At 31.8% G+C, this 24049-nt stretch overlaps 3 protein-coding genes across 3 annotated transcripts in view; 1 reads left to right on the top strand and 2 right to left on the bottom strand.

The window, feature by feature from the left end:
• LOC108909497 (ubiquinone biosynthesis monooxygenase COQ6, mitochondrial) overlaps positions 1-22380 on the bottom strand; it is a 54630-nt gene extending 32250 nt beyond the window's left edge. Inside the window, exons 1-4 of the mRNA XM_018713863.1 lie at positions 22270-22380; positions 19156-19344; positions 18909-19099; positions 18612-18851 (exon numbers count right to left, since the gene is read on the bottom strand). Of these exons, the coding sequence (XP_018569379.1) occupies positions 18612-18851; positions 18909-19099; positions 19156-19324 (600 nt within the window). The 5' untranslated portion in view covers positions 19325-19344; positions 22270-22380. The remainder of the gene's footprint in view (positions 1-18611; positions 18852-18908; positions 19100-19155; positions 19345-22269) is intronic.
• Positions 373-17602, top strand: LOC108909485 (transient receptor potential channel pyrexia). The gene is made up of 7 exons (XM_023457287.1): positions 373-405; positions 781-956; positions 1037-1322; positions 8958-9197; positions 11744-11919; positions 12002-12287; positions 15431-17602. The coding sequence occupies exons 1-7, from the start codon at positions 373-375 to the stop codon at positions 17414-17416; spliced, it is 3183 nt and encodes a 1060-aa protein (XP_023313055.1). The 3' UTR covers positions 17417-17602.
• Positions 20900-22270, bottom strand: LOC108908831 (ubiquinone biosynthesis monooxygenase COQ6, mitochondrial-like). Its single transcript, XM_023457288.1, has 4 exons — positions 22081-22270; positions 21834-22024; positions 21537-21776; positions 20900-20942 (listed from the first exon to the last, which is right to left on the bottom strand). The coding sequence occupies exons 1-4, from the start codon at positions 22247-22249 to the stop codon at positions 20940-20942; spliced, it is 603 nt and encodes a 200-aa protein (XP_023313056.1). The 5' UTR covers positions 22250-22270; the 3' UTR covers positions 20900-20939.
• Positions 22381-24049: the final 1669 nt, after the last annotated feature.

Below are 24049 nucleotides of genomic sequence, written 5' to 3'. Positions count from 1 at the left end.
TTATTTAAAAACTAGCAAGTGTAATAATTTGAAATTGGGCACATGTGTTTATGTAAACATTGTCCAAAATCTGAAACCTTTTTTAAAAGAGGCCTGATTTTCGAGTAAAACTTAAAAAAACGAACTGAAANAGTTATCTCAGAAAGTTTTAAAGCTATCTGAATTCTGAAAGAACCAGGTAAAAGGTGATAAAAATCTGCACACTGAAAATTTTTTTCAGAAAAACAAGAAACACAGATCTCATAAAATTTAAAGTAGATTAACATCCCAAAGTTAAAAAAATGAAGAGGTCCATTTTTTTGCTCGTTGAATCCATACCAATTAATATTTTTAAATTTTTCAAAAATGTGCCTTTTTGGCTTACCGCGGACTATGCTTATTATAGTAAATAGCAAATACGGGAACGTAAATGTAAACGAGAAACGAGTTATAGAAGAAGATAAAATAGAAGTTGTTTAACGGTTTTTTGATATATTTCGAAAAGTAACAAAACAATTGATACAAAAAAAATCAGTAAATAGATCTTTAAAGAACCTACAACTTTCTCATTTAAAATGTTTTTGATCGAAGCTATAGTTTTTAGTCACTTTAGAAAAACTATTTTTTGCAACTTTGTGCGAATTTTTTTAGCCATGTTCGCCATTTTGGATCGAGTTTAAAGAAGAAGAAACTCAATTTAAAATTTAATTTCCTATACGGTCATTTTTTTTCCAGGTAATAATTTCTGTAATCATTTCTCTGTAATGCTTGGCCTAAAATAAACATCTACCTATTTTTTAGAGTCTTCCAGATGCCGAAGAAATAAACGAGCTAATCTTAAAAGAAGATGTAAAGCTGATCCTCCACTGCACTAAATCAACTGCTTTACTGTTAACTTCCTGGCTGGGGAAAAGTTGTATATTGTCGATAATTCTCCAAGAAGGAACACCAGTGAACAGCACAGACATTTTTGGAAGGTATAAATATGATAACTCATTATGTTCCCTTCCTTCAGAATTATTATTATAACACGTTTCATCCAATTTGTTTTTTTCAGAACCGGAGTGCATCTAGCCGCATACGCAGGGAAGTACGACTGTGTAAAATTGTTGCTAGAGCACGGGGCTAAAGTAAATCAAAGAGATGACAGGAATCAAGTAGCGCCTCTGCACTGTGCCGCTTCCATGGCACACCTGTCGTGCCTAAAACTTTTAATAAAATATGGGGCGGACGTAAACGCTGGTCTAGATCAAAGAAGTCCACTACACTACGCCGTTCAAAGTTCAGCAGTCGACTGTGTAAAGGAATTACTGGAGAATAATGCTACGCCAAACACCCCTCAGGTATACCTTTTTTGAATGTGCAATGTCTCCCCTTCATAACAGAATGAATTTTAACAAAAATTAGTATCAGATGAGCGATATACGTACTTAGGGTTAGTATTAAAATCAGAAAGTCAAATTGTTAGAATATTAATTCTTCTGAATTATTCTTAGCTTAAGTTCTTTTCTAATATTTGCGGGTGTTGAACAAATGAGTTATTTTGGAAACGCAGAAAAAAGTCTAATGAATTTAGGTCAGGCGACCTAAGTGTCCATAAGACAGGTCCGTCTCAACCTACGATCGATGTCTAATATGAGGTGATGCCCAATTGTGAATGTAGCTTATTTTGAACCTTTGTCTAGTAATTGTTTATTTTTAACTTTTGACTCGTTTCTCTCAAGCTTTTTGGGATTGGTAAATTTAGATAAAGCAAATTCATAAAATATACATGGTGATCCACTAAGGTCCGATAGGTACGATATTAGAGAAAGTATAGGCCCTAGAGCTTCGGGAAAAAAAATTGATTAATAAAATCGACCAAGAGAAATCGCTGGAAATATTTTTCAAGTTCATAGCTCGGCCACCTTTGCTCAATTTATTTATCATTATTTATTTTTTGCTCACTAATTTGCGAATAACATAACAACAAAAAAAGATGTCGAACCCTTTCTGGCGTCAAAATGTAGCTATTTTCGTGCTCTTCAAACTAACGTATAAAAAGTTTTATCCTGCTATTTCAGTTTTTTAAGAAAACGTGGAACAACCTAAACTTGAATAAAAAGCGCCAACAACACTTTCGTCAGAAATTTCAAACTTATAGTTACTATATTCATCAATTTTTTGTGTTGAATTCATTTATGTGAAGAAAACTATAGCACTGCATTTAAAATTTTTGTGAAAAATCCATAAAACGGGATTATTTTGAAATAACGCCATCTATAGGTTTCCATATTGAGGTAAATGACATTACGCATTCACCACGAGATAAAGCATGAAAAGACCTTTCCAATAATGATAACACTATGGGCTTTTGATGAGCCAATCCTTAAAAAAATGCATTTTTCTGATCAAACATTAGGGACTTCCCCTACCCTTTTTGTTGAGAGATAGAACAAAATGTCAATAACAAAAGTTATGCGCAATATAGCCTATACTTTTCGTAATATCGCATCTCGCCGACTTTAGTGGGACACCCTGTATATAAAAAAAATTAACTNTACATATAAAAATTATGCCATTCGATAGAGGGCAAAGTCAAATAAGACTGAAATTACAAAAAAACGGATTTCCAAAATTTCGGTTTTTTTTCAAATATTACGAAAACTAATCATGTTAGCCTTGATTTTTTAGCGGTATAATGTTGGTCCCCTGATTACGCAACTTTGTCCCTATTTAAGCTACTTCGTACCTCTTATCGTTTTCGAGATCCCTGCAGTGAGAAGCGAATTTGTAACAGCCTGTATGGTCAATTTATTTACATTGTGTGTGTGTAAGATTCATTACAAATCGTACAAAATGTGTGTGAATTCCACAATTTTTATACAAAATAATTAGATACAGACTTACCTAATACTTATAAGAATAGTATACAGGGTGATTCACAAACAAATTTGGCTTGCTAGATTTGAACGAACAAACAAACATACCTACATATGAAGTTAAACAAAAGCTTTTAAAACCCCAAAGTTTTGTTTATACAGGGTGATTCACAAATGGTGACCAAAAATGAAACCTCGTATTCTTTGGTGAATTTCCTTTAAAGTTTTTATCTAGGACGCTTTGTTAAAATGATACAGGGTGTTAAACTTGAAAAAATAGTTTAAACTTTTTTAAATAATTTAAAAACTAGTAGGCAAGTGTAATAATTTGAAATTGGGCACATGTGTTTATGTAAACATTGTCCAAAATCTGAAACCTTTTTTAAAAGAGGCCTGATTTTCGAGTAAAACTTAAAAAAACGAACTGAAAGCACTTCTACTTAAATACATGACAAACACCATTAGGTTATTTATTCGAATAAAAAAGTTAATACCATTAGTCATCATTTTAATGATTTTATTTGAGTAAATGCTCAAAAATACATCTTTTTAGTAACGAAAATATAACTTATTCGAAATTTATGGTTGCTTGAATCTGATGAAAAGCATTATTTATTCTTTCTTCTAACTGCTCAGCATATTGCTATAGCAGCCTACTATGTAATTTTAAGCCGCATTTTATTCGAATATAGAAGTGTGCTTTCAGTTCGTTTTTTAAGTTTTACTCGAAAATCAGGTACTTTTAGCTCTTTTAGATAATTAAAAGATGAATCCGAAAATATCATGATTGTTACCGTAAAGCAGTAGCGTACTATTTTATTTAGAAAAACATGCCACCGGTACCCTGTATCTCCGCCACGTCTACATAAATACTTGTGCCCAATTTCGAATTATTTCACTTACTAGTTTTTAAATTATTTGAAAAAATTAAAAATATTTTACAACCTGTATCTTTGTAACGAAGCGTCTTAGAAAAAACTTTGTACAAAAGACTCCCCTTAAAATTCATCAAAGAATACGAGGTTTCATTTTTGGTCACCGTTTGTGAATCACCCCGTAGATATCTTCTCTAGCTTTGTTTTTCATAGTAAGTATTTGAAATATCATAACATTTCAACAGATAAAGATAAATTTCTTCAAAAAATTTAAATGTATTGTTGGACTATTTCCTTGACAATAATATTGTGATTTTCCAGTAGTAATAAGAAATTATTCAAAATAAAACTAAAAATGGTAAGTCTAAATATAATTAATACAAAAAAGACATGGCATTATTAAATAATGTTCTCGTTGAAAGAAATATCTTGTATTCTTGCTGTTCTATTATCCTAACAAAGACTAATCACGTAGAAGTAGCTATTAAAAAAAGATCTTTTTGTATATTTAAGCCAGGACTATTTCATTAGGTAGCTTTCTTTCATAAGGAATTAATAAAGAACTCTTTGTAGTTGCGGCTTTTTTCCGTGTCAAGTCTTTGTCAAGGGTGATGACAACAACAAGAATACAAGATATTTCTTTGAATGATTACGTTATTTAACAATTTCAAACAGGCACGTGTTTTTGTAATCATTACATTTAGGCATATCCTTTCAACTGTCGAGTAAGTTAAATCATATATGTTTTAAGACAGATATAGATTTAACTGAGAGATGCATTTATCAGAAGGTGAAGAGACAGGCCCTTGGTATTATTTTGAATAATTATTTACAACTAGCTGTTTACTAGGTATTTGCTGCTAATAATTCATACAGTAGTTATTTCCTGCAATATCAACACCTTTTGTAGGATCATATTCAATGCAAAGTAATAAATCATTGCCTGTCAAGGGATCCAGTGCAGTACGGTTTTAAGGGGTTTAGAAATTGAATAATTTCTTTATGCATTATGAAGGGATGAAGGGATCAGTTCACGTCTGGCACCCTATTCCTGCAAAAACCGCTTTACTCTCATAAACTATTTATTTTAAATGTAATTTATTATAAATACAATTTGTTTTTTAAATTCCACATATGTACTACATTTCACGCGTCACTATTGTTTACTTGTTTTTTGGAGGCTGTTATCTGATTTACGACCAAGCTCGCCAGGTTAGTATTTGACGTATAACCGACCACTTCGTACACTCGATCCACCTGGGCGACTACAGCTACTACCAGAACACAGTGAGGTATTTCAGATTTTACATTTAATTTCATTTTAAATTTGAAATGGTTCATCTTAAGCCTACTAAAAATGATTTCCCTTTGATAAAAGCCCGACAATTTTTTGTTTTACTTTGTATCGAATACGATCTCACTATGTATAGCAATTTTGTCTATGGTTAGATATTTTTTGCATACTTAGACTATAGATCATTTGATAAGATTTCTTAGAAAAAAATTCGAATTAGTTTCAATTAGAATTCAATTCAGTTTAAAATAGAGAAAAAAAATAAGAACTTGTTCATGGTTACCTTTGGCTTTTGGGTTCGTTATAGTTGGAATAAAGTGTAGAAGGTTTAAAGGAGAAACTGTAATCTTATATACTGGTTGTTTGTTTCTTCCTTACATTAATGAAACTGTATGTATTTAATGACCTGTTAAAGTGTTTTGTATTGGATTTGTTTAATGTAATTTTCTAAATGACAGAAACATTTTTCGCACATTATTTTTTTTTTTGAAAGATATTAGTAAATCATCACTTTCGATCAAATAATCTGAAAGGATTTATGGCGATCCTAAATTCCAAATTATCGATACTTTAGGATGTTTTTACTGCGTTGTAAGTGTTGTTACTGAGAACACGCAGACACTGTTATAAATTTAGTAAATTCGGTGTAATATACACAAATAACGCAAATGCAAAGTTTATTTTACATTCTAAAAGCGGATTAAAGTTTGTTCTCCGAGTTATTCCAGTGGACATTGGATGCGAATGAATACACGCCTTTTTTCGCTTAATTTGATTAAAATTGATGTTCGTAATTGAAATTGCCGAAGTTTTGTGTAGTACGTGTAAAACTGTCAACACGTCAACGTAAAAACAACTCCTGTTTATAAGTGGTATAAGTTCATCTACCCTTGGTTCGTAAAAAACATTGGGTAAGTAAGCAATTAATATTCACATTATTAACTTCGCTTGAAAGTGCATCAATATTGAGAAATTATGTCGTTCAAAGGTATCTAATAATGAATAATTGCACATATTCCTTGCAAGATTTGAGATACCTATAAAATTTCTTTACCATTTCATTTTTGGTACATTTTTGTTTGGAAATCATAATTGAAATCACTCAACTTGAAGCAGCTGAATATGAACAGAGATTAGATAAGAAAGGACTCAACAATCTTGTAAATTCTTGCCACAGTCCGATGTACTTATAGAAGCCCAAAATTTGCAGGAAATGCTTGCAAAACATTGCGCTAAGTCACGCTGAAGAATTCAGGAAAAGTTATATGAACCTTGATATACGTATTATTATTATATTAAAATATTATTTAGTGAGTTATTGTTTCTCAGCTTGTTACATTGTTTTTCCTTCAAATGTATTGTTAAAGTTGATTAGTAAATAACTAAAACATTGAATTTCTATTTTTGTTTTCTACTTCCCTTAAGAATGTGCATATGAAAGGATATTAATTTTTTACTCGAAAACGAAGCAAGATATCAAAAAAAGTAAAGAGACAAAAAAGTTGTATTTTTAATCGCATAATTAGAAAAACATATGACACCTAAGAAAAAGCAGTGACGTCTCATGTTTACATATTAATATCAACAGGAGTGAGTCCCCGGACGCCGCTAGAATAGATAAAATAAATCAAATTACGTCAGAAGACGTCTACCGTATTTATAAACAAACATACCAAATTTCAAAAAATCGGAATTAGGGTTCTCCAGATATTAGTAAAAACCTTGTACTTTCTCTAAATTTCAACACCCTATATCTCCGAAACGAAGCATTTTCGGACATAGGTTTATAGGAACTTTCTTTATTCTTTCTTTATTTGGTGAAAGAAACTCCCGCTGAATTTTTTCGCAATATTAATGGGACACCCTGTATGCCTGGGAAAAATTGGAATTGCGTCGCTTTTAATGTTGACAAAACAAATTGCTTTTTGTTTATTTATTGTTGCCCTGAATTGAACATAAACACAGACTAGACATGAAAGGGCCCAATAATTTTGTAAATTCTTGCCACTATGCCTGATGTAAACATAATAGTGTATAAAAATATACCTGTACTAACGCCAGATACCGGTCAGTAAAGTTAAAATTGAAATTATAATCCGGACCGAAAGAGCTTTAGAAAAACAGCTGGGAAATCACCATTTTGCGACTTTTTGTTTCGGCAAGCTGAATTTATCCATATAGATGCTAAATATTATGTACAATAACATATTAGTTTCCACAGTCATAAAAATAGGGGGAAGATTGATATATTTTTTACATAAATCCACGTTTTTCACTTATAACTTTTTTCCGTTCATTTCCACGAGAAAACAGTAAAGTACTTTTTTTTCGTCTTCAAAAGACGTACAAAATTAGCACTTAGACTTTTAGTTTGAATTAGCTTAATAACTTTTAAAGTAAATAGTTTTATATTAATTTAGTCGAAACCGTAAAGATAACTACTTTTTATAGAAATTATTCACTTTTATAAAAAGTGCCTTGAATACGAAACATCCAACTACTACTCCAAACAACATTTTGACATTAAATTATGTTTTTTAGGGTTGTTATGCCGTGGACTATGGGCCTGGTCGCCGTCAGCAGAGCCTTAGCTAGAAATCTTTGACATGCCCTTATCGTTCTCGGGCTATGCTCTGTGGAGGCGGGCCTGCTATCAGAAACCCTAGGCCTGCCTTGATGTTCATTTCGGTTCTTACTGTTAGTTCTAAGGCCACTACGGATGCAACCGAATACATATTTGAATTTTCACAAAAAAGTTCACTAACAATTTTTGTATTTAAAAAATCTAACCTTTTTTATTTTCAGTTAAAAAAAATTAAAACCATAATACAAATTTTTAATATTTGGCAATTTCAAAACAAGAAAAGGTGGGACAAATTTCGCTTCAGCATATCTAACTTGTTCAGATTTGACTGACTTTGTATCTCTTAAGATAACCAGGATCATGATGCGGCTCGAAAAACGGGCATCCGATATAATGTCTCAAATTCAATATATCTGCAACTAGACAAATTTCATTTGAGCCCTGTCTGCGTATATCAAAGCTCACTTGATGTAAAATTGCCGAGTATGTCGATCATTATAAGTGATAGAAAGATGCTTCAAGTAGAATGTATTCATTTGAAGAACTGTACGGCACTTTTAACAATTCGGTAATAAAACTTTAAAGTTAAAAGTATAGTCTTTCCGAAGTCAGTTGAACATGCAAAAAAACGTCTGGTAATAAAATTTCATGAGTTTTATAGGCGTCTCTAAAAAAATTTTCTGCTAAAGGTAAAAAATTGTAATAATTTGTATATATGTGTAAGAAATTTCTAAGATATGTTCATTTGGCCAACAACATATTTTAATTATTTATGTCCTCAAACAATTTTATTATATTGGTGGTAAATTTCGTTTTGTTCCGTTTCAAAAGGTCTCCAAAATGCCATGTTGTGATAATATTAGTAAACAAAATATCCCTCTTATTTTTCCCTTTCGCAATTGTAATATGAATGATTGATAGAAGGTGCCTATAATAAATTAAAATTACCTGAATCACACCAAATTCCGCATTGCTGCACTGCACTGCTGGGCAATTTATCATCTTGTGTGATTTATTGCCCAGTAGCCCAATGCAACTGTGATCGTTTTCCTTTGCCCGCGCTCGCATTCTTCAACTGAGCGTATACATTTCTATCACCTCAGCGTTTAGTTCGACCAGACCTGTATATGGGTATGGGTAAATAAATATGGGAACAAGTTTTTCAAATATTTCAATGCCGAGTTGCTGCGTCAGTGACCTAACCTGGTACATTCTATCAATCTGTTGGTTCTTCAATTGATATCGAAAATACTATACTTTCAGTTGAAGAAGCACAAAAGAATTCATTGAAATACGTATGCAGTACTATAAAAATACTCATAATAGTCCTATTTTTCGATAAAAATACCTAACAATTTTTCCAGATCATCTCCATATGTGATTTATCAATGTTAATTACAATGGATAAACCGCCAAAAGTCCCAGTCGCCTTGCCTGAGGAACCGGTACTGAGATGGGCAGATGACACCGAGTTGAACATGGAAGAAACAGTTAGCATATCCAGTGAGGAAGAAACTGGATCAGAATATGACAGCGAGCAGAGGGCGCGGGCGAAACCGGCTCAAGAGATTTGGAACTTGGATTGCCTCTGGAAAGAATTAATGGTAATTAACGACGACCTAACGAATTAACGATTACCTTCAAAATTAAAGTCCTGGAAAAAGTTTTTCCGCAAAGGTCGAAAAATATTTGACTTATTTGTGACAGTGTCTCAAAAAGGAATAATTTTCTTGTAAATTTACCAGCAATATCTTACCTATGGTCCAGTGACAAAATAGTAAACCATGACTAATTTCATGTAGATCCTTGCGCCGCGACGGACAAGCCGTGTGTGAAATGCAGTCCATGGGCGAATCATTTTAGTGGGTTCCAAAATTGTTAGGCAAATATAGAACAGATAGATATGTCGATTTTGGTAAAAATTAGATTTGTCATGGTAGTTTCCATATTAAGGATTTAACGAGCAAAAAATCGACCTCGATTTTTTTTTAAACTTTGGAATGTTAATCTACTTTGAATTTTATGAGACCTCGTTTTCTGTTTTTCCGAAAAATTTTTGAAGCTCTCTGGCGCCATGTCAATGTTTACATAGTGACAGTGTTATTCCGAAAATGAAAATGCAAATTTTTTTTCAAATGGCCGTCATTTTAACCTAAATCGTCCTGTCGAACGGCTTTTTTTCAAAATGTGCAGAATTTCATCAGTTTTTACATGATTTCTTTCAGAATTCAAATTGCTTTAAAACTTTCTGAGATAAATGAGATATACGGAATTTTTTTTTAATTGATTTCCTCAAAAACCCCACCTTGTATTTTCACCAAATTTGGTTTTTCAAGGCCAAATACGCTACCATTTAGCTACAATATGCTAACTTGTTCCGTTAGGGAGATAAGTTTCGCAAATACAATATTTCTACACGTGTATGCCTCATATACGTTATGTATAAGCTCGTATCATATTTTAACATGGAAAATCATTTGTCAACGTAAAAAGAGTAAAAGAATAAGTATAAACCAACATTCAACATAAGTACAAGTGAAATAAAGTATATTTTGTTATTCGATATTAATGAGTTTTAACACTGAACCACTCATGTTTGTTTATTTTTCTCATTTAACTTTCTACATTTACATTTTCCTTCAGCATCAATCACTCGGATATCTCGCTCCACGAATACCGTAAATTGATTGAACTTCTTCCCATTTCTCGGTCATTTGAGTTCGAAATTTTTACAGTTCTTCACTTTTCAAAAGTATTATTCTTATATGTATGTACATATGTAAGTAAGTACCTAAGTAAGTTCGTATTTACATGAAAGTAAATATCTCCCGCATGTCTAGAACAGAGCAAGTTGGCAAATTATATCGTCGCTAACCAAATTGAAAATAAAAGAGAAAATCAAATTTGAAAAGAAAATTACTTTTTTTCGTTTTTATAATTTATCTCAGAAAGTTTAAAAGCTATTTAAATTCTGAAAAAAAAACAGGTAAAAGCTAATAAAATTCTGCACCGTTTCTTATTTTGCTAGTATACTTACTTACATGTAAGTATCTCCCTTATTTCCCGAGCGGAGCAAGTTGGTATATAGCATAGCCAATCGGCTAAAAATAGCTTATTTGGTCTTCAAAAACATATCCAAATTTGTTGAAAGTAAAAGGTGGCGTTTTTGAGAAAATCAATTTTGAAAAAAATTACTTTTCCGTTTTTCTCATTTATCTCAGAAAGTTTTAAAGCAATTTGAATTCTGAAAAAGAAATATAGGTAAAAGCTGATGAAATTCTGCATATTTTCTTATTTTACTAGTATAGGCACTTACTTAGATGTGAGTGTACTAGTATACTTACTTACTTGAAAGTATTTCCCGTATCTCGCAAACGGAGCAAGTTGGCATATTGCCGTTCGACTAAAAGACAGCTTATTTGGCATTGAAAAACACATCCAAATTTGGTGTAAGTAAAGGTGGGGTTTTTGAGAAAATTAATTCGGAAAAAGTGACTTTCCGTTTATCTCAGAAAGTTTTAAAGCTATCTGAATTCTGAAAGAACCAGGTAAAAGGTGATAAAAATCTGCACACTGAAAATTTTTTTCAGAAAAACAAGAAACACAGATCTCATAAAATTTAAAGTAGATTAACATCCCAAAGTTAAAAAAATGAAGAGGTCCATTTTTTTGCTCGTTGAATCCATACCAATTAATATTTTTAAATTTTTCAAAAATGTGCCTTTTTGGCTTACCGCGGACTATGCTTATTATAGTAAATAGCAAATACGGGAACGTAAATGTAAACGAGAAACGAGTTATAGAAGAAGATAAAATAGAAGTTGTTTAACGGTTTTTTGATATATTTCGAAAAGTAACAAAACAATTGATACAAAAAAAATCAGTAAATAGATCTTTAAAGAACCTACAACTTTCTCATTTAAAATGTTTTTGATCGAAGCTATAGTTTTTAGTCACTTTAGAAAAACTATTTTTTGCAACTTTGTGCGAATTTTTTTAGCCATGTTCGCCATTTTGGATCGAGTTTAAAGAAGAAGAAACTCAATTTAAAATTTAATTTCCTATACGGTCATTTTTTTTCCAGGTAATAATTTCTGTAATCATTTCTCTGTAATGCTTGGCCTAAAATAAACATCTACCTATTTTTTAGAGTCTTCCAGATGCCGAAGAAATAAACGAGCTAATCTTAAAAGAAGATGTAAAGCTGATCCTCCACTGCACTAAATCAACTGCTTTACTGTTAACTTCCTGGCTGGGGAAAAGTTGTATATTGTCGATAATTCTCCAAGAAGGAACACCAGTGAACAGCACAGACATTTTTGGAAGGTACAAATATGATAACTCATTATGTTCCCTTCCTTAAGCATTTTTATTATAACACGTTTCATCCAATTTATTTTTTTTTCAGAACCGGACTGCATCTAGCCGCATACGCAGGGAAGTACGACTGTGTAAAATTGTTGCTAGAGCACGGGGCTAAAGTAAATCAAAGAGATGACAGGAATCAAGTAGCGCCTCTGCATTGTGCCGCTTCCATGGCACACCTGTCGTGCCTAAAACTTTTAATAAAATATGGGGCGGACGTAAACGCTGGGCTTGATCAAAGAAGTCCACTACACTACGCCGTTCAAAGTTCAGCAGTCGACTGTGTAAAGGAATTACTGGAGAATAATGCTACGCCAAACACCCCTCAGGTATACCTTTTTTGAATGTGCAATGTCTCCCCTTCATAACAGAATGAATTTTAACAAAAATTAGTATCAGATGAGCGATATACGTACTTAGGGTTAGTATTAAAATCAGAAAGTCAAATTGTTAGAATATTAATTCTTCTGAATTATTCTTAGCTTAAGTTCTTTTCTAATATTTGCGGATGTTGAATAAATGAGTTATTTTGGATGACACGCAGAATAAAGTCTAATGGATTTAGGTCAGGCGACCTAAATGTCCATAAAACAGGTTTGTCTCGACCTACGATCGATCACTAAAAGTCTTTGATAAGTACTGACTTACTAATTGTCTAACATGAGGTGATGTCCAATTGTGAATGTAGCTCATTTTGAACCTTTGTCTAGTAATTGTTTATTTTTAACTTTTGACTCGTTTCTCTTAAGCTTTTTGGGCTTGGTAAATTTAGATAAAGCAAATTCATAAAATATACATGGTGATCCACTAAGGTCCGAGAGGTACGATATTAGAGAAAGTATAGGCCCTAGAGCTTCGGGAAAAAAAATTGATTAATAAAATCGACCAAGAGAAATCGCTGGAAATATTTTTCAAGTTCATAGCTCGGCCATCTTTGCTCAATTCATTTATCATTATTTATTTTTTGCCCACTAATTTGCGAATAACATAACAACAAAAATAGATGTCGAACCCTTTCTGCCGTCAAAATGTAGCTATTTTCGTGCTCTTCAAACTAACGTATAAAAAGTTTTATCCTTATATTTCAGTTTTTTAAGAAAACGTGGAACAACCTAAACTTGGATAAAAAGCGCCAATAAATAAACAACACTTTTGTTAGAAATTTCAAACTTATAGGTACTATATTCATCAATTTTTTTGTGCTGAATTCATTTATGTAAAAAAAACCTATAGCATTGCATTTAAAATTTTTGAGAAAAATCCATATTACGGGATTCTTTTGAAATAACGCCATCTATAGGTTTCCATATTGAGGAAAATGACATTACGCATTCACCACGAGATAAAGCATGAAAAGACCTTTCCAATAAGGTATAACACTATGGGCTTTTGATGAGCCAATCCTTAAAAAAATGCATTTCTGATCAAACATTAGGGGCTTCCCCCACCCTTTCTGTCGAGAGATACAACAAAATGTTAATAACAAAAGTTATGCACAATGAATCCGGCTATTCATATTTGTACTGTTTAATATACCTGAATAGGAAACATTTCTGATAAAAATTTAACTCTGTTTTAGTGTGTAGATTGCGCCCTCTAGTGTCCGGCCCACGAACTTGAAAACTATTTCCAGCGATTTCTCTTGGTTGATGTATTAATCAATATTTTTTCCTGAAGTTCTAGGGCCTATACTTTTCGTAATATCGCATCTCGCCGACTTTAGTGGGACACCCTGTATATAAAAAAAATTAACCACCAGTAACTGCTGAACTTGTACTAATTGTTTTTATTATTGTCTCAAAAATGACTCGAAAATGATGAATGATCTCGAAAATCGTTTGTTTTTCCAAATAAAGAGTACATATCTTAAAGAAAAATGAGAAAAAATATTTTCAGTTCAATAGCACATCTGCTAAAAAAAATATGTCAAAATGAGTCAGTCAGCTTCTGGATAACTTCTTTATTAAGGCTTAATGAGACCTTTTGGCGCGCCATATAAGTGTTTTAAACGGGTGTTTGCTGCCACGTTGATTCATGACGTCATTTAGTGTGATGGATAATCGAGATGAATGACGGCCCAAAGCATGAATATAGTAAGTAACAAGAGTCTAGAAACAGCTAAATTGACTTTGCTTCTAGACCGTCCATATACGCGTTTCTTTAGATTAGGTTCCATCTCGTCGACATCGGAATTGTAAACCAGTGTTGCCAACCCTCATATGTTTATTCTTCTCATATTTTCATGTTTCAAGTAGAAATTTTCACGGTTTTGAGGTTTTTCTACTTTTCATGCATTTTTGCATTGTCTGATCTTTTGAGAACAAATTCTTACTTTACCATTGACAGAACTGTTCTTCAGAAAATAAATAAGTCACTATTTAATAGTAGTTAAATCAATCCAAGTTATTAGTCCAACCAAATTACACTTGGAGAAAAAAAAATTGTTACCTGGACTTTTATAAGTGGAAATGGTAAAAGGGCTTATAATAAACCTAAAAAAATAAATGAGTGAGCAGGGGCGGTGAAGGGTTGATTTGGGGGGTTGAAAGGTTATGAAAAATTGTATCATCAAGGTATACTTTCATCAAGTTTCGTCAAAATTAAATTATTTTTGCGGAAATGAGAAATAAAAAACGAAAAATCAGAAAAAAAACTGTTTTTCGCATTTTTCTCCGAAATGTTGAGGTTATGTTAAAAAGTGACCTCCACAAAAGTTGTAGATTTTTGCATGATCTACAACTTTTGTATTAGATACTTTTTTGTTTGACGTCAACTTTCGCCAGAAATCCCAATGATACAATTTTTCATAACTTTTCAACCCCCCAAATCAACCCTTCGCCGCACCTGCTCACGCATTTATTTGTTTATTTTGGTTTTGACTATTTTAAGTATGTACTGTTTAAATATAGATATACTTATAAGTAAATTGTAATGCAAATTTTATAAATAAATAGTATACAACTTATGATACGTACTAAGGTAAATAAAATTGTAATTCAACACATCTATAATGATTATTTAGCACGCTTCTATTAAAAGATTTTTTAATAAGAAAAACTGATTTTTAAATTTCCCCCTCAAAATAAAAGTAAGATCCTTCGTCCACAAATTTCATGATTCATTGCGGCGCGATAAATTTATTTTGATCCTGGATATAAAAATGCAATGACTGTGTCAAAATCATCTGCACATTTTGAGGTATTTATTTTGTGATGTAATATTTTTATTGCAGTGTAAAAGCAAAATTGATTTGTCATGTTTTCTCATGTTTTTTTTTGGCCAATTTCATGTTCGCCATTTTGTAATTGTCAACACTGTTGTAGACTAGACGGTAGACGGTCGAGAAGCAGGTTGTGTTATGTGTCGCACTAAATGACGACACCATGCGTTACAGATATGATAAAATTTAAATTTTTACATAATTTTAAACATCAATAATTAATTTGTAGTACTAAAGATTTTTAACTTTTAGATATTCAGTGAAGCGCCACTGCATATCGCTGCAGGCTTGGGTAACATCGAGATAGTGAAACTGCTCCTTGAATACGGCGCGGCAGTCAACGTGCAATGCGGAACGGACAAGATGACTCCTTTGCACTTATCCGCAGAAGACGGCGATGCGCAATGCGCCAAGCTTCTGATCGAAGCTGGAGCTTTGGTCAATTCGAGAAACTACAAATGCCAAACGCCCCTTCACTTGGCTGCTCTTTCTCAGTGCTCGGAAACATTGGAACTGCTCTTGAATAAAAGAGCCGACCCTAACGCGGCAGACTCAGACGGCAGGACGCCGTTGCACAGTGCCATCGTCAAAGTATCAAGGTCATGCGAGTGTGTGAAGCTTCTTCTGAATGCTAGAGCGCAAGTGAACAAACAAGATGCCTTCGGGTATACACCGCTACACTTGGCAGCGCTAAACGAGTTTTCTCACTGCGTTATGTTACTGATAAACTACGGGGGAGATGTGACCGTAAGGACGAATGGTGGAATATCCGTTCTTGCCTTCATCACCAGAAAAACACCAGACGTCATACCGAAATATATCGAGAAATTCGATTCATCCATAAAATTAAACGACCACGAGCTAGGGGATGTCGATTGTGAACTAAAGTTAGATTTCAGAGTCTTAGTACCCACGATGGGCAACAAGGAAACTGAGTTACTGTTAAACTTCATAGAAGTGGGATATAAAGACGTTCTGAAGCACCCTTTATGTGAAACTTTTTTGTTTCTAAAATGGCGACGGATACGCAAGTTTTTCTTATTCAGTTTGTTTTACCATGCGATGTTTGTGTTCTTATACACCATTTACATTATTGGCGTTTATTTGAAGAACTGCCCTTCTGCGAAATCTTCCTTTTCAATATGTTGGGTACCTAGTTACGTGAAAAACATAGGTTACTTCCTCATCTGCTTAAATATCCTGTTGCTCGGAAAAGAACTCTTCCAAATTGCCCATTCCTGGTTCATTTACTTAAAGGAATGGGAGAACTGGTTGCAATGGATGATAATAATAAGTGTGTTTTGCTGCGTTCAACCAGTGCCGAATATGAACGTTGAACAGGACGTTTACGAATGGCAGCACCACGTCGCGGCTATTTCAATATTCCTAGCTTGGGTAGAGCTGATGATGATCGTGGGGCGTTTTCCAATTTTTGGGCTGTACATTCAAATGTTTACGACGGTGTCTGTAAATTTTGGAAAGTTCATGGTTGCCTATACTTGCCTTTTTGTTGCCTTTGCCCTTAGTTTTGGAGTAATTTTTGCGAATTATCCCTCATTCGATGACCTGAAGTGGGTTCTTCTGAAGGTGATAATAATGCTTTCAGGAGAACTGGAGTACGAGGATGTATTCTTTACTCCGGAATATCCAATTAAATATCCTTACACAGCCCACTTGATGTACCTATGTTTTGTGTTACTGATGACTATTATTTTGACGAATCTTATGGTTGGTTTAGCAGTAAGTGACATCCAAGGGCTGCAAACATGTGCAGGATTAGACAGACTGGTCCGTCAAGCTGAACTAGTCGCGCATTTGGAAAGCATGCTGTTTTCCAAACTTCTCTCCTTTGTACCGCACAAACTGATGAGGTTTTTCCACAATAAGGCTTTACTGTTAAAATCTCAATTTCACTGGGCCTTGTACATAAAACCTAATGATCCTAGAGAAGAACGGATACCAAAAGAACTTATTCGAAATATATACCAATTAGTCGTTGAACGTAAGGAAAGGCCAAAAAGTAAAAAGACGAAAAAATTCAACAGAAATTTGCAGTTTGAAACGATTTCTCCGAATTTGTCGAGGATTGGTTCATGGAACAGTAGCACAAATCTAAATGTTAATAATGTGATTAAAACACAGTTGGATGAAATTAATAGGGAGTTTATAGAATACAGCAGATTCTTTAGACAGAGGATGGAAAAACTTAACCAGCAGATTTTGATTAATCCAAAATAGAAGATTGGAACTAAAATATTTTCAAAAACATTGAGAACATTTAGTAACGTTATGTGATTTACTAACAAAGATCCACTGTATAGTAATAAAACTATTTATTTATTTAACAAAAAAAAACATGTAACTGATCATTTGTAATAAAATTTGAAATTTAAAAACACTTAATGATTTTGTTTCTAATGAATCACTGAGAAAATATCAATATTTTCTAATAAGTACATAAAGTAAAGTGTATAAGTTATACAAAATCTTAATGTATTTTTTAACTATACTTCCATTATATTTTTAAATATATGTATTTGAATGATATTACATGTTTGTAGTTTTTTTTTGTTTTTGCTATCTAGTTAAATTATGAAGGCAAAAGGTTATGTGGTGAAAATGTTTCATTTTATCTTTATTTACATATGATCTTTTTATAGTGCAATAACCTCAACAAATTGCCTAAATATATAATGAAAACATAGGCAAATGTTAATAATATTAACTTAAACACGCTGTAACTCCAAATTAAGTAACTTTGGACTAAAGTTTATTTAATGGATAATATACATTCAAGTTTATGCAACTCACAATTCATCAGCGTGTCATGAATATACTACTGGAATATATTTTCTATAAAATCAATGGTGCACTATTTGCATAGTATATTAATTGCATTTTAATATAGAACCTATAAATGATTACAAACCATGTGATCAATAATTTTGTTTTAAACAGTATTTTATTTCCTTCACGTTGGCAATTCAATTTTGGAAAATTAAAACAAAAATATCAATATTGGGTACATTCTGTTTCACCAACAGGTGACTGGTGAAATTTTTCGGGATATTTTATTCAACCAATCAGTGATCGCATTGTCTCAAGCATAGACGTAGCAGTTTGTCATTGTTCATTGTAAATGGATTATTAATAATCTTGATGCCAAGATCACGTGACTTGTAATAATTTATGAAGGTTCTAGGTATATATTCAACATATTAATATAATTATTTAATTTTTAGTTTACCAAAAACCATAAATATGTCAAAACTATTCATATTAAGAAAATGTCTGATGAAATATTCCAATTTAAGACAATTTTTGAAACCACCAATAAAATTATTCATATTGTCTCTGACAGGTAGTTAGTGGTGATACCGTATACATATAGGTATATTTTTTATATTTATTACTAAGAAAATATCATTCTTACCAACAGTTCGCAGGTGTACGTATCACCATTATCTAAAGTAATTTGTGTGACATTTTCGTGGTACTCCGGTAAATGATAGTCCTTTACCCTGGCATTATATTGAATCTTAACTTTATCAACTGTTTTTACTTCTTCATTTACAGCCGCTATTAATAAATCATTTTCTACAATATATGAGACGTTATCAGTATTTTCTTCTTCACCAAATGTAATTGAAGCATCTGATACAGCATCCCAAACCTAATAAACTTAAAATCTATATCAAGGTAATAAGAATAACTATCTTCTATAAAATACCTGCAGTCTTTTAACAGCTGCATATCGACTAGCTTCGATGTGTTTCCATGCACCGATGTAATTTAGTAATTTATAAGTTCCTGGATTTATAGATACTACCCTATTACTATATTTCTCTGGAAGGGACCACACTTTTTGTTTACCAGCTTCCAACAACAGTATGTGTTTATTTGCCAATTTTGCATTTTTGCCTACAGAAACGAATTTGGATACTTACGTACAAGTGAATAAACAGTTAAAACATTACCCAAGGTACATGCTAATGTTGTGCCAATCATTCCACCACCGGTGATAATAATATCGTAATGATTTTCATTTCTGTTGGATGATAAACCCCTTTCGACAAAATTTGTAAGTGTCCTACGAAGCAGAGGTTTTACGATGGATGATTTATTTCTTACAATAAGCAAAAACATGTTTTAAAAGGTTACGATAACTGGCATTGGTTTCACTGCTTGTTTATTACGATTATNCATAGTGTAGTGATTAACGTGATATTGTTATTATAAAATAATGAATGAATTACTGTAAAATAATTTTAGTAATTATTTATTTTATGCGAGTCTCAAATTTTTATGAAATTTTACGAATTCCCGTCATTTCGAGATAGCTGAAAACGAAGATGAGTGAAGGCTATTATAAAACAGGACTGGACACTAGCAAGTACATTGTAGTATACAGGGTGTTTCTTAATAACGTGCTAATATTTAAGGAAGTTATTCTTGGGTCCATTTTAAGAAAAAAACTTCATATGAACATACATAAAAAAATGTTTTTTCATAAAACTTTAGCACCCTGTAGTTCAAATGTTAAGACTTTTAGGACATTTGTTCATATGAAGATTTTTTCTTAAAATGGATCCAAAAATAGCCTCCTTAAATATTAGCACGTTATTAAGAAACACCCTGTATATTGGCGGTTTCGTAATAACAAGTTCTCTAATAAAGCCAATAAAATGTGAAGACTATGTAAAAAGTTTAATGTCAAATACACAGTATTCGTACAGTCAATTTTTATTAAAGATCGTGGTTGTTTGACTTATCCATCTCGAGATGTAGTAGTAATATGCCAAGAAACAGAAAAACTAATAAAAATTTTTAATAATGATGAAAGTAGAACACCTAGGCTACAGAAAAATAAAATTGTTTATCATGTATTAAAAAACTTTCTGAATGTGAACATATTTGAAAATTTGCATGAACATCAATATGATAATTTAACAATTGTAATCATTTAATTGAACTTGTAATAGCTGTTTTACATTGACAATTTATTCATCAATAAATTGACACATAAATTCACGAATTTATTGGTAAACAGTGTGGTTTTACACTGCTACAAACTTTGTCAAGTTTTTGGACACAAGAGTCAGTTCTACCAACAAATAAAATTAAAAATAAATTTAAACAATGTCACCTTTCCACTCATAATTGTAGTGATACAACAGCGGTACCGTTCTGACACATATTACACAATAAATATTAGTGTTTGTAAGTAACAAATCAGTAAAAACAATGCAAAACTAATACGACGCCACACANATGAACATCAATTTGATAATTTGCCTAACAATTGTAATCATTTAATAGAACTTGTAAGGGCTGAATGTGAAAAGTATATCGATGTACGAATAAATCATGAAGTCAAATTATTTAATTCGGTAAAATCTACGAAAAGACAAATATTAAATAAATTAATATTATTTAGAGGATAATAAATATATTTAAATTATTTTGTAGTTTTATTTAATATGACACTAAAATATACTATTTTCTGAATTACAAACTTAAAATTTAATATTTGTCATAAGATGCAATATAATGTTTAATATGTAATAAAAATATTACTTAATCCGGATCTGCTTAAAGATGCGCGCGATCAGATTGCCTTCCACACTCCACTTCCCCGGATTTGGCATTCACTATCACTGGTACCCGTGCATTGGAATTAGATACGGTCAGTCTAGATGGTCTGTGATAATATACATTCAAGTTTATGCAACTCACAATTCATCAGCGTGTCATGAATATACTACTGGAATATATTTTCTATAAAATCAATGGTGCACTATTTGCATAGTATATTAATTGCATTTTAATATAGAACCTATAAATGATTACAAACCATGTGATCAATAATTTTGTTTTAAACAGTATTTTATTTCCTTCACGTTGGCAATTCAATTTTGGAAAATTAAAACAAAAATATCAATATTGGGTACATTCTGTTTCACCAACAGGTGACTGGTGAAATTTTTCGGGATATTTTATTCAACCAATCAGTGATCGCATTGTCTCAAGCATAGACGTAATGGTTTGTCATTGTTCATTGTAAATGGATTATTAATAATCTTGATGCCAAGATCACGTGACTTGTAATAATTTATGAAGGTTCTAGGTATATATTCAACATATTAATATAATTATTTAATTTTTAGTTTACCAAAAACCATAAATATGTCAAAACTATTCATATTAAGAAAATGTCTGATGAAATATTCCAATTTAAGACAATTTTTGAAACCACCAATAAAATTATTCATATTGTCTCTGACAGGTAGTTAGTGGTGATACCGTATACATATAGGTATATTTTTTATATTTATTACTAAGAAAATATCATTCTTACCAACAGTTCGCAGGTGTACGTATCACCATTATCTAAAGTAATTTGTGTGACATTTTCGTGGTACTCCGGTAAATGATAGTCCTTTACCCTGGCATTATATTGAATCTTAACTTTATCAACTGTTTTTACTTCTTCATTTACAGCCGCTATTAATAAATCATTTTCTACAATATATGAGACGTTATCAGTATTTTCTTCTTCACCAAATGTAATTGAAGCATCTGATACAGCATCCCAAACCTAATAAACTTAAAATCTATATCAAGGTAATAAGAATAACTATCTTCTATAAAATACCTGCAGTCTTTTAACAGCTGCATATCGACTAGCTTCGATGTGTTTCCATGCACCGATGTAATTTAGTAATTTATAAGTTCCTGGATTTATAGATACTACCCTATTACTATATTTCTCTGGAAGGGACCACACTTTTTGTTTACCAGCTTCCAACAACAGTATGTGTTTATTTGCCAATTTTGCATTTTTGCCTACAGAAACGAATTTGGATACTTACGTACAAGTGAATAAACAGTTAAAACATTACCCAAGGTACATGCTAATGTTGTGCCAATCATTCCACCACCGGTGATAATAATATCGTAATGATTTTCATTTCTGTTGGATGATAAACCCCTTTCGACAAAATTTGTAAGTGTCCTACGAAGCAGAGGTTTTACGATGGATGATTTATTTCTTACAATAAGCAAAAACATGTTTTAAAAGGTTACGATAACTGGCATTGGTTTCACTGCTTGTTTATTACGATTATTTGATTTATATTAATAAGAATAATAATTAATAAACATTATCATAACCTTAGATTTTACTGTTTTGATTTTTGATATTTAAAATTTATTTTGGAAACACTGTCAACAAGTGTCAAGAAAAAGGACAGCAACTTTGAAAAATTAAAACAACACAAAAATAAATGTTCCTAAGTGAAATGGATATTATTATGATACAGGGAAATAATGGACAAGGGTATAATATTTATTTATTATGAGCTTCAAAATAAATTCCTACATACAAGGTTTTGGAAATAGCTAATAAATATTGAGGTAGCTAATTGTAAAAGAAATTATGTACATGCCTTCAAAAAGTGCTTTCTAGATAAATAAAATATGTTTAAGTAGGTACCTATGTAGGTATCTAATTTTTTTAATGATATTTTCAGCACATTTTATTGTTACACCTAAACGTATTTTTTTTAATTAAGTAATCATATACAGGGTGTATTTACATTTAAATCAAGAAACACTAATAATATCTTTATGATACCTTGAATACGATAATTAGGTTAAATATATCTTAGTCCAAAGTTGCTTTCATTTGCAAGTCATAGGATATTTAAAGTTTTTAAAAAACATTACAAATATGTAAACAATTCGAAAGATATTTGACTCAGATCAATAGAACTAAATAAAGGTAAAATTGCACTGAATTTACATACAATTATATCAACCAGTTGTAGAGATACTAGGAGACACCGTAAAAAAACTTAGAGTTTGATGTTATTGAGTATTTTTAGAAATTCAAAAAGGTCATTTATTTCCCAATGGTATTTCAAAGAAAAAAAGCTGTTCCATTTTATTGGAAAAAAATAACTCAGTTTCATATTTTGTGCACAAAATTTGTGCTACTTCGTTCAGATATACCCTGTAGAAGGCAAAATTAATGTTATATTTCTAGAAAATGGCTGTCTATTTAAAGTCGAAATATAAAAAAATTAATTAAAGTATGACCGTAAAAAGTATCTATACATTTAAATATAACTACCTATTAACAAGATTTTTGTAAATAGTTTTATGTCGACGTATTATTCCATCTTCATCAAAATTAGGTGCCTAATACTTACCTCCTGAAACATTTTTGTTTATTGATCGCTTATTATCCGTATTATCAATTGTGAGGTAGATTTTTTAAAAGCGCGTCCATATTTATTTGTATCACTCATTTTATAATTCAAATTCATGGTTAACTGCAACAATTTTTTAATGAAAAAAATTAGAAAGGCACAGATGATCTATCTTGGGAAATAAGTTTTTCATGAAGACGACTGATGACAATTAAATTCTGCAAATGGTTTTATATTTTCTGTGGCTTACATGTCACGTGGGTTATAATCATTTATGAAAGATGAGGATTTACTGAAGTACGTTTTGTACGTAAAATTAAATGGAGAGTAGGTATGTTTGGATAAAAGCGTTTTCGCGAATTTTGACAAATTGCCATGTTATTGAACGAAAATATAATGAAAATACCAAACAAAAATTGTTTTGGATGCTCTCTGTATCTCAAGAATCAAGCCGTTGCGGACCCATGTTCATATGAACTTTTTATCTTAAAATTAGTCAAAGATTTAATGTTTGATGTTTGTACAAGTACTTAATAAACACCCTGTATAACCTATTTGCACTGTGTGTATTTTCATTCTCAGAAATATATTTTGTCTTGTTACCGCTAGGAAGAACAAGATTGTAAAACTTTTTTTATTTTTAACAGTTACTGAAATA

This window comes from Anoplophora glabripennis, unplaced genomic scaffold (genome assembly GCF_000390285.2).
Source record: "Anoplophora glabripennis isolate ALB-LARVAE unplaced genomic scaffold, Agla_2.0 scaffold9, whole genome shotgun sequence".
In the NCBI taxonomy this organism is placed as follows: Eukaryota; Metazoa; Arthropoda; class Insecta; order Coleoptera; family Cerambycidae; genus Anoplophora; species Anoplophora glabripennis.
This window is presented reverse-complemented; position numbering and strand designations above follow the sequence as displayed.

Bases quoted from the DNA above. Each gene is read 5' to 3' on its own strand.
- LOC108909485 (XM_023457287.1), top strand. From the start codon at position 373: ATGCTTATTATAGTAAATAGCAAATACGGGAAC. The intron at 1,323-8,957 runs GTATACCTTTTT...CAATTTTTCCAG, and splicing joins CTACGCCAAACACCCCTCAG to ATCATCTCCATATGTGATTT. The intron at 9,198-11,743 runs GTAATTAACGAC...CCTATTTTTTAG, and splicing joins GCCTCTGGAAAGAATTAATG to AGTCTTCCAGATGCCGAAGA.
- LOC108908831 (XM_023457288.1), bottom strand. From the start codon at position 22,249: ATGTTTTTGCTTATTGTAAGAAATAAATCATCCATCGTAAAACCTCTG. The intron at 22,025-22,080 runs GTAATGTTTTAA...TCGTTTCTGTAG, and splicing joins AACATTAGCATGTACCTTGG to GCAAAAATGCAAAATTGGCA. The intron at 21,777-21,833 runs GTATTTTATAGA...TAAGTTTATTAG, and splicing joins CAGCTGTTAAAAGACTGCAG to GTTTGGGATGCTGTATCAGA.